Source organism: Tetrapisispora phaffii, chromosome 6 (genome assembly GCF_000236905.1).
Source record: "Tetrapisispora phaffii CBS 4417 chromosome 6, complete genome".
Classification (NCBI taxonomy): Eukaryota; Fungi; Ascomycota; class Saccharomycetes; order Saccharomycetales; family Saccharomycetaceae; genus Tetrapisispora; species Tetrapisispora phaffii.
Genome location: NC_016525.1, coordinates 639,178 through 653,247, shown reverse-complemented (window position 1 = coordinate 653,247; position 14,070 = coordinate 639,178). Strand labels below are relative to the sequence as shown.

Here is a 14,070-nt window from a genome sequence, read left to right as displayed (position 1 = left end):
ACTAAATGACGATAGCTTGATATTTTTATTTTATACTAAATCCCAAATTTATAAATTGCCTAACCTAACTGAAAATTTGTATATGCTATATTATCATATAATACCAAAGTAAAAGTTATTACTTTTTGCATATATGATATACTGTTGTTAACATATAAACTATATGAAAACAATATTAAACAAATGAATTATTGTGCTTCTTGTTATCAATGTAATATTCCTTGTTTATGTTCTTATCATGTAAGTCTTCTGATGATACCGTGGAACTCGAAGTTGGAGTATCGACCCTATTATTTGAACCCATTTTTTCATGATCATTATACTGAGATTTATGATTTGAATGGCCGTTATACTTCTGTCCTGAATTATGAGACATTGATTTATTCATATCATTTAAAATAGCTTGAGTTTTTGGACCTCCACAACGAAGACACACGATATTCTTTGCAAAATTATGGTAGCTACATGCACTACATTTCCAATCACCGGCTCTGAATGGAACATTAGAGCCTCCGTTATTTAACCCATTACCTTGGTTGCTGTACCTGTTATTATTTGCATTATATGCGTTGTTTTGAAAACCCAAATGATTATTATGGTTATAACGATATTGGTTATTGGTATGACCGTTATTTAAAGAATACCCTATATTTCCTGTTAAATTATCATAATTTGAAAGTAAATTATGATTATTGACATTATTCATGATCATATTCGAATTTTGAGTTAAAATGTTATTACCTGCAGAAATATTCCCACCATATATGCCCATATTATTGTAATTGGAAGAATCCATTGGGGAGTGAATATCTGTAGAAATGCGGTCTTTATTATCAAGTTGGTATTGGTTTAACGAATAAGAATTCATAGTGTTTTTATTAGCGGAGTTCAAAGAATTCTCATTATTACCATTATTATATTTTCTCGTATTTATGGTATTATTAACATTTGTTCCATTTCCATTATTTGAAGTTGCTGCAGGGAAGGAACATCTAAAACATGAAGTTCTTCTTTGGAAGTTCGAAAAACCACATGACATACAGTTCCAATCACCTGGTCTAGGTTTATTTTTGCTTTGAGGAAACTGTGAGGAGATTTCTTGAATTCTCTCTAAAATCACCATAGATGATGGTTGCAATTCTACAATATGCTCAACCACCCTTGGTTGTTTTGTATTAGCCATGTTTGACAAAATGGAACGACCATTTAGCAACAACGCATCTGTAGCTTCTTTATGAGTCTGAAATACAGCAAAACCAGAAATACTATCATGTTCTTCTACATAGGGGCTATTATTGGAGTTCCCATTAGAATTTGTATAAGATGTACTTTCCAAAATGTTCCTAACCGTCCATAATCTTGCTGGTTTAATTCCAAACTGTGCAAACCATGATTCCAACTCACTTTGTGTTGTATCTGGTGGTAAATTATTCATATAAATTATTTTTGATGTTTCTTGAATAAATGTTTGGAAGTCCACATTTGAGTTATAAGGATGAGTCAATACAGATTCATGATCCTCTGGAGTCGAACATTTGTCAACAATTGCCATGAATACATCTACTGTGCTTCTAACATCGTTCTTTTTATACCCGCGATCCATGTTAATATTACCACTTCTATCATTTAATTTTTCGTTATTTGTTTTGGCATCAGAATTTTGATTTATTTCCAAGATTTTGTATAATTCTGATGAATCCTTATACTTCTTTGTCTTCATAGTATTGATTTCAGAGAAATGTAGATTACACCATCTCTGATATTCTTTCCACAGGTCAAAAATAATTGGTAACTTTAAAAAAGACGGTAAGATGATACCTTCATCATTTGATTGTCTTGGAATAGTTACACGAAGGTCCCAGGTTGAATTCAATGAGCATAGAACTTTTTCCTCGTTTCCTATTGTTTTTTCAACGTTTCTAGAGAATTGTTCAATAATATCTTTGAAAGTCATAATATCCCCATTCGCCATAGAATCACCTAATGATAAGATGACAACATCATTTTTTTTAACATCATAAGATAGGTCCTCTTTATACTCAACATTAATCAATTGATAGCTTAAACTAACTATTTGTGTGTGGTCTTTCGGAGTTTCTATTTTATGTAAAGTCTCAGTCTCTACAAAAATATAATACATCTTTCCTACTTATTTAATGTTAATTATTTATCTGACCTACTATTGATTATAACCAGCACCACTCAGCCAACAACTTCGCACTATTCACACACACTGACAAATATGAGAATGTTACCAAAACTTATAATGCAAAAAAAAGATCTTATAACCTAAAGAGAACACAAAGATATTGTCAATCCCTATCCTATTGCTAGACCTAGAAGAATATAACAATAAATAACGTCATAGCCATTATTGAATTTATTATATCTTCTTATATCACAATGCAACTCATCGAACTTTTGAGTTTCTATTCTAACATGTTTTCAATTCTCAACGCAGACTTTGAAAAAAAATTTTCAAGCAAAGTTTAAGAAGTCGAAATTAAGGTACAGAATGGATCGATTTTTGAAGGATCTGGCATCAGAACTTCGAGGTTATAAACGATTGATTATAATAGCATAGTGTTGTGATGTTACACAGATAAGATTTAATGTTTATTTGAAGTCTTTACAAGTCGAGACAGCAAATTGAATTGAAATTTATCACTATTTATTTTACATCTATGTAAGTCGTATGCATATCGTTGGAGAACAATAACGTCTAGTTACCATCGTCAGACCCTTCCTCCTCCTCCTCCTCCTCTTCTTCTTCTTTTTGCTCACTCTCACTTGCACTCTCGTTAGCGCTCGAGGCGGCCTTTTTGGACAATTCATTTGTGACACCGTTTTTGTGTTGTTTGATCCATAACTCTACCCAATCAACAATTTTATCGACATTCTCATCCATTTGTTCAGTTGTATCACTTTGCAATTCAACAACAATCTCCTGAGCGTAAGATTCTTGAGCATCTTGTAAAACGACTCCCATGATCTCGGCATCCATGTTTTCATCGATCTTTGAATCATGATAACCTCTTGATTTCAATCTGTCGTACAATACAGAGTTATCACATCTCAACACAACAACTAAATCAATCAACCTTTCTGGAAACACATCGTTAACGTGCCAATCAACAATACATTTGCCTTTACGTAATAGTGGTTCTAATTCATCCAACAACTTATCTTCATCGACAATATGCGATTTACGTCCCTCATCAAAACCATCATAGCAGTTATGTTCCTTAGCAAAGTCAGAAATATTGTAGTAGGTATAATCAGATAGTCTCCTCTGTAAAAGCTCACAAGTTGTAGACTTCCCACAACCTGGAGTACCAGTGATCAATAAATTAGGTTGGTATCTGCGAGACATCTTTAATTGGTAGTTTATCTTAACTCAATTGCCGTCTTAAAAATTAACTTAGAAGCAAGTTCACCTCTCTATATAGACTATTGAACATTTCTTTTGTTGATAAATCATAAACAACTTTAATAAACTATCAACTTCATAAAGTGTGCATTGTAGTATAGAGCTCATCGATTTTTTCATATCTTAGAGGCTTTCCGGAAATTCTCATAATAAATTTTTCATTTTTGTAATGAACACTTTATGAATTGAAATATAACTACAATATTCAATATTTCTTATAAAGTCTTTGTATCAATTATTGAAAGGGATACTAACATATATTGAATAGCACGGATAAGGATATATTGCTTTTTATAACAGAAATAAAACTTTGATTGATTATTTCGACTTTTTTACGTGTGAGACACAATACTGATTCGTAATGGATAAATTTGGTTTAGAAGCACTGCTTCCTTTAATCAAACAGGATGACCCTGAATTTTCAAAAAAATATAATCATGCTATGACCATCGGTGCTGATTTGACCTCAATACAACATTCTTTAGGCATACCTAATAACAATAAAAGATATCGTGTTCTGGATACTTTCCAATCTCCATGGGCAGAAACTTCTAGGAGTGAAGTAGAACCACGTTATTTCACACCAAAGTCATTCACTAATATACCAAAAGTTTTACAATCTATAGATACACCATCAGTTTTCAATTCTGTGGAAACAGACCAGCAAAGAATTTCATTATTTCAAGATGAGACGCTGTTTTATTTATTTTACAAGCATCCTGGCACCGTGATCCAGGAATTAACCTATTTAGAACTGAGGAAACGTAATTGGCGTTATCATAAAATATTAAAGGCTTGGCTAACAAAAGATCCAATAGTAGAACCTATAGTAACAGCAGATGGACAAAGTGAAAGGGGCTCTTACATATTTTTTGACCCACAAAGATGGGAAAAATGTCAAAGAGATTTCGTATTATTTTATAATGCCATCATGTGAATACGTTTTTCAATGGGAAATTAGAGAACATTTAATATATAAATTTATATTTGCCATCTCACATCATATAAAAATTTAATTTTTAATAAGAAAAATAAATATAAATCTGTGCTATAATTATCAAACTTCTTTACGATTCTACTAAATGTCAAGTTCATTTGCTATTTGATATCTTATAAATGCATTCAAATTGTAAGAAGATGACAGTACGTTGCGAGCTAAAATTTCTGAATCTTTTAACAAATAATTATTTTATAGTTTGTCGTGATTATATTTATATACATGTAGAGTTTATAAGATTTAAAAAAATGTGATTATTATTTACAATTTGAATTCATCAAATGCAATTCATAATTTGGGAGCTAGTCTAATGTAATTTCAACATTGAAAATTATTTGATTTCAAATAGTGGTGACAAGAGACCTGTTCTGCAACATATATCGGATGTAAAAAAAAGGCGAATGAGTATTAACACAATGCTTGTTGGAATTATCTCTTAATAGTATGGTATCTCTTCCCTCTAAATCCTGCAACATACATGTTGAATTGGAAAATTTCTTGGGGATTCATGTCATTTAATTCCCATTTTGTACTACCATATGAATTCTTAATTGGATCCATTAGAGTATCCATCTCTTTCCCATATCTAGCTTTGACAATCTCAACATCATTGGTAATATCTTGCTTGTTAAAACCGGTGGTAAAGATGGCACATTTAGTCTCTAGTAAAGCCTTCATTGTATCACCCATCCACAAGTCTGAAGTCTCAGGGGCAGCAAAACCAGGATGGAAAGTGAAGAAAACGTCTAAATATGGATCATAAGGAACAAAATCTTGAGCTTCGTGGTAAACATGGAAATAGTCAGAATGATAGATTAGTTTCATAGTTTCATCAATTTTCTTAACAACAGGAATAGCTGATTTTATATATTTGTTTTTTTCATTGTTTAGTAAACATTCAGTGCCGATGAAGTGAATCTCGAAAGTTTGATCAGGAAATAAAAATTGCAGTTGCTTCCATACATGACCTGGCAATTGAGCTTCAGCTCTAGCTCCTAAAATAAATATTCTCATTGGACGATCGTGCAATTTTAGAGATATATTAGATTTACGTTGGAATGGGTATAAACTATAACGTAGTGCCGCTAGTGATTTTAAACCTTCTAAAGTAATTGGGCCTTTTGGATTTAAAGAATATGGAGAAAATTGATGCAATATTGAACCAATGGTCATTGGATAACTCAACATTTTAGTCACGGCAGCTAATTGGAACTCTGTGTCCATTGAGTAAAAGTTACGTGTATAAAAAAATAAATCCCAGTTTGTCAAATTTACAACACGATCATGAATCTGATCTAATGGAAAATCAAATTCAGGGAAAGGTCTTCCACTTCTTAGATCATGTTCGTAAATATTTACTTTCTTTAAAATTTCGTATCTTTTCGATTGATGATAATCTTTGTCGGCTTCCCAAGCCTCCCTTGAATGATGGGTTGGGATCCCAGAGAGTGGACAGGTATAATTAATTTCCTTCTTTGTCACAGGACATTTAGCAAGAGTTCTAATTCTTGCTGCCCTTTCTCTCAAATCAGGGGAAGGGGATTGATCCCAAGGATGGAACCTGTTCTCTGGAGTTGGATCGTCAGGGGATGGAGATGGATCTAAACCCAATGCGTTTTTAACAAACCCCATCAATGATCTTTTCTGGCTTGATGGCAGAGATGTTAAAGTATTCTTATTCAAAATGTTCATGGACATTGGATGTCTCAAAGTATTGATCGAAGACATGAGGACAGTCATTTTTTTGCGATATAATGTATTGTATAACACGAAGTACCACTTACAGTGACAACAGATCTAACAGTTGGTACAAATATGAAGCAGATAGGGCTCTAAATAAAATAGAATAACGATTGAATAATATTCGTTGCTTGTACTAGTCGTATTTCTTAGTCTCCTTAAACGGTAGTTTTTATCCGAGAAAGAAGAGATATTACCACGAAGAAAGACCAATTACAGAAGTCAATACTTTTTAAATAAGGATATATACATTCCTTTAGCCTTGCAACAACATGAAGACATTCAATTGTTGTGTACGTTTTACTACACAGGCAGTTATTATTTAGATTAAGATTCAAATGCTTAAACGACAAATAATTTTTTTAGTTTGAACCCCAGAGACAGACAACCGTATGTCACGTGATGTTTCATTATTGTCGGTAAGTAAGTGTCACGAATGACAAGAAAGTGTCACAATGGGTTTGATGATATTAGAGTGTAATGATAATATATATGTTATATAATATATATATAACTTTAAAGTAATTTTAAGCAAATCATGGTGGGTAACATTAGGAGAGAAACCATTTAATGATGGTGTAAGTTATTAATATATTGATAATTGAGATGATAAGGAGTATTATTTGTTTATTTGTCTTTGTTAATTTTTCATTGTATTTCCATTCTTCAACCAAATATGTTATTGTTTTCAATGTGAAGCCCCCCATCAACTTGGTTCTGTTCTTGGCCCCGATTTCAGCAATAACATTTTCCAACATAACGAAAATATTTTTTGACACTTCGATGATATCATTTTTTTGCATCTCATTCAATTCATCTCTTGTTGAAAGTTCATAATTCTTCTTATATTCGAATCTTAGTTTTGAATCGAAATCAGCGGTGTCTTCTTGTGTGAATCTAAAGAAATTACTACCTTGATTCGTTACTTCTTCATGAGACATGTGGTCGAATTTTGGGAATAGACCTACATTTTTAAGAACATTTGATTTCATGATCTTGCCACCTGCAAATAACGCCAGGTAAAGGACATGGCAGTATGCAATGATTGTATATGGTTTCTCCTTCGTAGTGTCTTTGATATAATCTGTGAAGAAGTTTAATTCTGGATAGTTCTCTTTGTTAAACGTTTCCGAATTTAAGAAATCCAACACATCTTGTCTATTCCCTTTGAATTCCGGATAGTAAAGAACAGTCAAATCTTGAAGCAAATTATCTTTTCTTCTAAACTCGTTTACATAGAAGGATTTCAAGATTTTTTTTGTTTGTATTTGAACAGAATCCAGTTCTGAATCTAGCGTATTTAATAAGTTATCTATTTCATTCTCAATGGTTCCGAAAATATGATAAAATGCAACTAGACCTTGTCTATAAATGAAACCATGTCTTAACGCGAGTGCGAGTCTAATTGACATGAAAGCACCTATCTTATTATGGAAGTCTCTTGTTTCGAAGTTAATTCTATTAGCTAGAGCTTTCACATCAGTTGGAGAAGGAATAATTTTTACGTTTGACATTTTGTGTGTGTGTGTGTGTGTGTGTGTGAGCGACTGTGCGATTGAGTTTGTTATATAATTACAACTAGACAATGATTATATGTAAGAATAAATAAGTCTCGGTTGCTGTCCATCTATTTTTATGAAGAAGTCTGCCTCTTATATATGTGATAAAGTGTGGGTGGAACCATTACTAAGCACCTCATCGAAACATTTACACCCTTCTGATAAACTAAATGGGATCTAACAGATAAGAGACGAAACAAGCACGATCCGGAGTTCATTAGACTCCTCTTGTTCTTTGGATATTCCGTTGACACAGAGGTGCATCTTAACAGTGTCTAGCACAGTCTAAGATCCACAAAACACCATGTCAGTTGCTAACCGTAAATCGACACCCACACGAACGTCTACTTATCAACAACAACGTTATGGGTACATCGTTTGCATCTGTTAGAAATAGAGTTGGCTTTATTGTCGTATGCTTGGGCCTTCACTATTAAAAGCCAAACCAATCACCGAAACGCCCGGCCAAGTCACGTGGGCATGTACACCCACACGCGCGCCTGCACCCTACCACTCGTTGTTTCCGGTAACAGCGGCGTTATGCACCCGAAATCTCAATCCGGTCACGGAGCCACACGCCAGTTGTTACACCACCCTCTCGCGGGACAAGTCACAGGGACGGGCGAGAGAGGGCAGGGTAAAAAGGATTTGGGTGTTGCCGCGGAAGTCCCCGCGAGGGCAGGTGCGTGTCCCACGGAAGGGGTAAACAGGGAGATGCGGGTAACGAGCAATGGTGAGTTTATGTCCGGGCAACTAGGCTTTTACGACATGTCTAATAGCAAGAGTCCTGATATTTCCTCTAAGTCCTCATGGGTTAGCTCGATGCCATTGAAGCTATGTTGGAAGGTCTGCAGTTGATCCGGGTTGGCCTTAGCAGGAGCCTTTTTAAGTGCTTCGATGTTGGATTGTTTCTGTTCACGGTTCTCAATCGATCGCAGCACTGCTTCTCGAACAAACAGCTCCATGTATTTTTGAAGAATTCCAACGGACTCTGCAGAAATACGAGTCTCTTCACCAAACGACTCCAATTGCAAGATTCTAGCAATGGTATCCTTAGGGATCGGTCCATCCAATTCCTCCTCGTTCATCACTGTTACGTCTCGATCTTGTATCGTAACATCTCTAATTTCTATCACAAGCATATATATTTTCATGTAACGTATATATTTATATATTTATCTCTCTTATATAGTTTAAGCGCATTAGTTAATGCGCTTAAACTGCATAGTCAAAAATTACATACACAGCTTAGTTAAAAATGCATGGGATACCTATTTATAATCCCTTGTTTAACATACTAATTGTGTTCTCAAAATTACTCTTTAAACTACAGCTTCAACGAGCAATTGGTTTTCATCACTAGAGGTACACTTTATAGAAGTTGTTTGCATATTCCAGGATGCTTTTGCATAGGCTTTGTTTTACACTGGTAGTGTCAGTGAACGTTTTGGCACAACTGGTGGATCCATGGAATGACGTGAAAACTTTGTTGAATGAACCGCAGTTCAATGTGGATTATTTTGCTAGTGATAATAAAATGCTGGATTCAAAGAGACTTCAGCTCTCTGATGCATATTCGCCAGAACAACAATTGAAGGAATACGATGAGTTTTGGAATGAACAGAATTCAACCAACTCTCTCCAATTGAAATTATATAATGATTTGCAAATATCAGCAGAGAAGTTTAACAATGCAGAGGCGTTGTACAAGCTAGCAAATATTAACCTGTTGGGCTCGTATGGTTTGCCGCAGAACAAAACTTTGGCAGTAGAATATTTGATGAGATTTAACGAAGTTACAAATTATACAAATTCAACAGGTTTGTTCGAAATGGCAGTCATCTACTCAACAGGTCTACTGGGGACAATTCCTATTGACACTCCAAAGAGCTTGGTCTATTACGAAAAGTCGGCATTATTAGGGGATATTAGAGCAAAACAGGCTTTGGCTTATAGGTATTTAGCAGGCCTGAATGTTCCAAGAGATTGTGATAAAGCATTGTTATTATATAGAGAAGTCGCTGATTATATTAAAAATACATACACTCCAGAAGAATGGAACATTTTTTTCCCACCATTGGAAACTTATAACATCAGAGTCTCAGATTTTGAAGATGGTCTTATCGGTTCCGGTTTAAATACGATATCAGCGTCATTGACAAGAACACCATCACAAAAACCTGATCTATCTTCGATATTTTATACACAAATGAATGAAGGAAGGATCGTTTTAAGTTTCACTTCTGAAAATATGTTCGCTGATGATGATGACCAGATGATAGACGAATTGGTCGATATATATTACACTGCATTGGATATGTACAAAGGAACCTATAACAAAAGACGAGACCCCGAAAGGGCAAGAATAGCTTTGGAAAATGTATATATGGAATATGATGACACAACCGTCCTTATGGAAAATATTCAATTGTATTTTTATTCCAAATGTATAGACTTGTTGGGCCATTTGTATTTGACTGGCGAAGGTGTTCCAACTGCAGATGTTGCAACAGCAGAATTTTATTTAAAGAGATCTGTTGAGGTGCTCAAACCGTTAACATATATTCGTAGTGGAGCTTACCGTGATTTGGGTTTGATTTCTCAGTATGCCTATAATAACATCACCAAAGCTGCTCAATATTATAAATACATGACGGGGATGAATGATGAAGATGGGAATGATTTTTTCCAATTATCAAAAATATCCATTGCACATCCAGAAATGAAATTAGGTGATCCATTTGTTCTAATGCAACAAGCTTATTCAAGAGGGCATGTACCATCAATTTATGAATTTGCTAAAATGCTTGAAGATGGTTTCAACAATCAGCATTCATGTGATGATACTGCATTTCTTTACAAGCATTTTATAGAAAAAAATGATCATATATCAGCTCCTCAATTAAAAGAAGCGTATGTGAATTTATTATTAGGCAAAACTGAGGCCGCAATTTGGGGCTATCTACAGGCAGGAGAACAAGGGTGGGAGCCTGCCTTGGTATCAACTGCATATTTACTTTACCGTATGTCTCCTCTATTAGATGATGAATATGTCACATCTGAAGAAAGAAAGCAGCTATCGATATCTTATTATTCACGTGCTTTCAATTTACATAATACTGATGCAGGTGTCATTGCAGGTAACTTATATTATAATATGGGTGATTACCCAAGAGCAATTACGATGTACCAAAGTGCTTCTTTGAGATATTCCTCAAGTGCATTATGGAACTTGGGATACATGTATGAATATGGACTAGGTGTGGAAAAAGATTATTATTTAGCAAAACGATTCTATGACGAAGCTTTAGAATACGATAAAAATATTTTATTAGGAGTGAAATTAAGTTTACTAAAATTACAATTAAAAGCATGGTGGAGCAGAATCAATGGTTATAACACTAGTTCTGATGATAAAAACATTGATTTATTTAATTCAATACCCTGGTACATGCAAATTATCACAATTTTCAAAAATATCATAAATGATAATAGTAGACACTCTCGTACGGGATCAAACGCAGACTTTCATTTTGGCACCTACATAACAACAATAACTGAAATTCTAGGTTTAACAACAGAAGATTTGTATGGTGTCGCAATAGTCGGTTTGATTTTCTTATTCTACATCTTAGTGCGTGCAATTGCAAGAAGACAAGGTGTCCAAATACGTGTAAATGATCAAAGATTAGTATAGATTACCATTTTCAGTAAATAACTTAAACCATATTATTATTTATTTAGGATCAATTTATAAACGAAAAAGTCATGAAATGTTATGTATAATGTCATGTTGAAGATGGTTCTTGGTGAAGGGAGATTAGTAATAGTTACATAGCGGCTGAATCCAGTTGCATATTACCCGACCCGCAATGGTAATAATAAAATATCAATCTTAATGCTTCAAATATCGGAAAGTAGACAGAATAACTATAACAAGAGCATACATTTCTGATTAGGATCAACTTTGAAGTCTGAATTGCACTTAAGACACTTCATATTTATACACAGCTTATTGAAATCTCCTAATTGCTTGACTAGTTGAAGACATATCCCCTTGCAATAAAATAAATTATTTGCAATGGTTTCTATCGCTAACCCACATTCCGATTTAATACACGATACAGCATTAGATTATTATGGTAAACGTCTGGCAACTTGTTCATCAGATAAGACAATCAAGATTTTCGATATCGAAGGTGGAAATCAGAGATTAGTTGATACATTATTTGGTCATGAAGGTCCAGTATGGAGAGTTGAATGGGCTCATCCAAAATTTGGTAATACTTTAGCATCTTGTTCATACGATGGTAAAGTTTTAATCTGGAAAGAGGAAAATGGTAAATGGAGTCAAATCGCTGTTCATTCAACTCATACTGCATCTGTCAACTCAGTTAAGTGGGCCCCACATGAATACGGTGCTTTGTTGTTGGCAGGTTCTTCTGATGGTAAGGTTTCCATCATCGAATTTGAAGAAAATGGATCTTTGACACCAATTGTCATTGATGCCCATTCGATTGGTGTTAATTCAGTATGCTGGGCTCCTGCAGTTGTAGAAGAACAAAACAAATCCCTGAAACAACTTCGCCGATTTGTCACAGGTGGGGCTGATAATTTAGTTAAGGTTTGGAAATACGAGTCCAATAGCAAAACGTACAGTTTAGAAGAATCATTAGAGGGCCATTCCGATTGGGTTAGGGATGTTGCTTGGTCTCCATCTTTGCTATCACAATCATACATTGCTTCTGTTTCTCAGGATCGTACTTGTGTGATCTGGACACAAGTAAATAATGATGGACCATGGAAGAAAACATTACTAAAATCAGAAAAATTTTCGGATGTCTTATGGAGAGCAAGTTGGTCTTTGTCAGGAAATGTTCTAGCAATTTCCGGTGGTGACAATAAAGTTACTTTATGGAAGCAGAATCTAAGTGGATCATGGGATTCAGCTGGTGAAGTTCAGCAATAAATATATATATATATATATATAAATGTCATTAAATAAAATCTAAAATTGTAAAAATGCTTAGGTAAATTTTTAAAAAAAATAAAATACAACTGATAGTCATATATATTAATTATTATATTAAACATGACTGTACCTACTAAATGCTGAAAAAGGTATTAGGAACAAGTATTGTTATAAATCAGAATCTGATAAGAAACATTTGGATTAAATATTCCTATAATTCTGAAACAACAGCTTGAACTAAAGCTTCTACATCCCCAGATGCTTTGGTACCATTTAATAGAACCTCAGCATGTGTTGCCAAACTTTTATCCAGTGGAACGGCATCAATATCAAAAACACTAGCAGGAGGATCAGAGACACATTCATTAGTGATTAAACTCATTGCCAATACTTTCCACCCACAATGTCTTGCAACGATGACTTCTGGCACGGTACTCATTCCGACAGCATCGCCACCCATTGCCTTAATCATACGAACTTCCGCTCTTGATTCAAAAGTTGGGCCTGAAACGAAAGTGTATGTTCCTTCGTGGATCTTTCTCTCTATATTTAATTCTTTTTGCTTTTGAAATAGTAATCTTCTTAGATCTAAGTCGTATGCATCACTCAATGCCAAAAATCTTGGACCGTACTCGTCCATGTTTGGTCCTTTCAATGGATGCATAGCACCAGCTAAACCTGGGATATTTATATGGTCAATGATACACATTAAATCGCAGACTGTATAGTCAGGATTAGTTGCGCCAGCAGCATTGGTCACAATTAAATTCGATAACGAGCCCATTGTAGCGATCTGAGAAAATTCATGTAATGCTCTAATTGGAAACACGGTGTCATAAATAGTATGCCCTTCATAACCATGCAACCTGCCACTCATCACAACTACTGGAGTTCCTTCAATCTCGCCAAACAATAGAGACCCCTCATGACCAAACACAGTACTTACTTTGAAACCTGGAATAACTGCATATGGCACCTTCAAAGGAACAGGGTATGTTGCTACTCTATTTGTTATACCTCCTAATCCCGAACCACATATGATCAACACCCTAGGTTGGAACGTGTTACCAAAATGCGCTTCAACCTGATCTTTAATAAAAATGGCAGACTTAGCGATCTTTTCTCTGTAATCTTCAATATTAAACTTATCCATTTTGAATGTGACTATTCCAATTATTTGTATTGTCGCTCTTATTTTCCCGTCATTGGAACCACCGTTTGAACAAAACTACCTACATGACAACCTCTTTTACAGGAGATATTCCTTTATAAATGTATGTCGTAGTCCTTAAAGAATCCATGAGTTGCTTCCTTATTTGAAATATTGGCATTATTACCCGCCCGCTGCGATTCCAATGTCCCTGCAAGATCT

At 34.6% G+C, this 14,070-nt stretch overlaps 9 protein-coding genes across 9 annotated transcripts; 3 read left to right on the top strand and 6 right to left on the bottom strand.

The window, feature by feature from the left end:
- Positions 1 to 175: 175 nt before the first annotated feature.
- NRP1 (Nrp1p) lies at positions 176 to 2,140 on the bottom strand (the record flags this gene model as incomplete). The annotated part of the gene is made up of 1 exon (XM_003686163.1): positions 176 to 2,140. One exon carries the CDS (start codon positions 2,138 to 2,140, stop codon positions 176 to 178), a length of 1,965 nt encoding a protein of 654 aa, XP_003686211.1.
- A 582-nt stretch (positions 2,141 to 2,722) lies between these two features.
- On the bottom strand, positions 2,723 to 3,373 carry FAP7 (nucleoside-triphosphatase; the record flags this gene model as incomplete). The annotated part of the gene is made up of 1 exon (XM_003686162.1): positions 2,723 to 3,373. One exon carries the CDS (start codon positions 3,371 to 3,373, stop codon positions 2,723 to 2,725), a length of 651 nt encoding a protein of 216 aa, XP_003686210.1.
- Positions 3,374 to 3,791: 418 nt separating this feature from the next.
- Positions 3,792 to 4,367, top strand: CDC36 (CCR4-NOT core subunit CDC36; the record flags this gene model as incomplete). Its single annotated transcript, XM_003686161.1, has 1 exon — positions 3,792 to 4,367. The coding sequence occupies one exon, from the start codon at positions 3,792 to 3,794 to the stop codon at positions 4,365 to 4,367; it is 576 nt and encodes a 191-aa protein (XP_003686209.1).
- A 489-nt stretch (positions 4,368 to 4,856) lies between these two features.
- On the bottom strand, positions 4,857 to 6,167 carry MSS51 (Mss51p; the record flags this gene model as incomplete). Its single annotated transcript, XM_003686160.1, has 1 exon — positions 4,857 to 6,167. One exon carries the CDS (start codon positions 6,165 to 6,167, stop codon positions 4,857 to 4,859), a length of 1,311 nt encoding a protein of 436 aa, XP_003686208.1.
- A 551-nt stretch (positions 6,168 to 6,718) lies between these two features.
- Positions 6,719 to 7,681, bottom strand: HMX1 (Hmx1p; the record flags this gene model as incomplete). The annotated part of the gene is made up of 1 exon (XM_003686159.1): positions 6,719 to 7,681. The coding sequence occupies one exon, from the start codon at positions 7,679 to 7,681 to the stop codon at positions 6,719 to 6,721; it is 963 nt and encodes a 320-aa protein (XP_003686207.1).
- Positions 7,682 to 8,487: 806 nt separating this feature from the next.
- On the bottom strand, positions 8,488 to 8,814 carry MHF2 (Mhf2p; the record flags this gene model as incomplete). The annotated part of the gene is made up of 1 exon (XM_003686158.1): positions 8,488 to 8,814. One exon carries the CDS (start codon positions 8,812 to 8,814, stop codon positions 8,488 to 8,490), a length of 327 nt encoding a protein of 108 aa, XP_003686206.1.
- A 311-nt stretch (positions 8,815 to 9,125) lies between these two features.
- TPHA0F02900 (tetratricopeptide repeat protein) lies at positions 9,126 to 11,423 on the top strand (the record flags this gene model as incomplete). Its single annotated transcript, XM_003686157.1, has 1 exon — positions 9,126 to 11,423. The coding sequence occupies one exon, from the start codon at positions 9,126 to 9,128 to the stop codon at positions 11,421 to 11,423; it is 2,298 nt and encodes a 765-aa protein (XP_003686205.1).
- Positions 11,424 to 11,807: 384 nt separating this feature from the next.
- TPHA0F02890 (WD40 repeat domain-containing protein) lies at positions 11,808 to 12,695 on the top strand (the record flags this gene model as incomplete). Its single annotated transcript, XM_003686156.1, has 1 exon — positions 11,808 to 12,695. One exon carries the CDS (start codon positions 11,808 to 11,810, stop codon positions 12,693 to 12,695), a length of 888 nt encoding a protein of 295 aa, XP_003686204.1.
- Positions 12,696 to 12,909: 214 nt separating this feature from the next.
- PNP1 (purine-nucleoside phosphorylase) lies at positions 12,910 to 13,851 on the bottom strand (the record flags this gene model as incomplete). Its single annotated transcript, XM_003686155.1, has 1 exon — positions 12,910 to 13,851. The coding sequence occupies one exon, from the start codon at positions 13,849 to 13,851 to the stop codon at positions 12,910 to 12,912; it is 942 nt and encodes a 313-aa protein (XP_003686203.1).
- Positions 13,852 to 14,070: the final 219 nt, after the last annotated feature.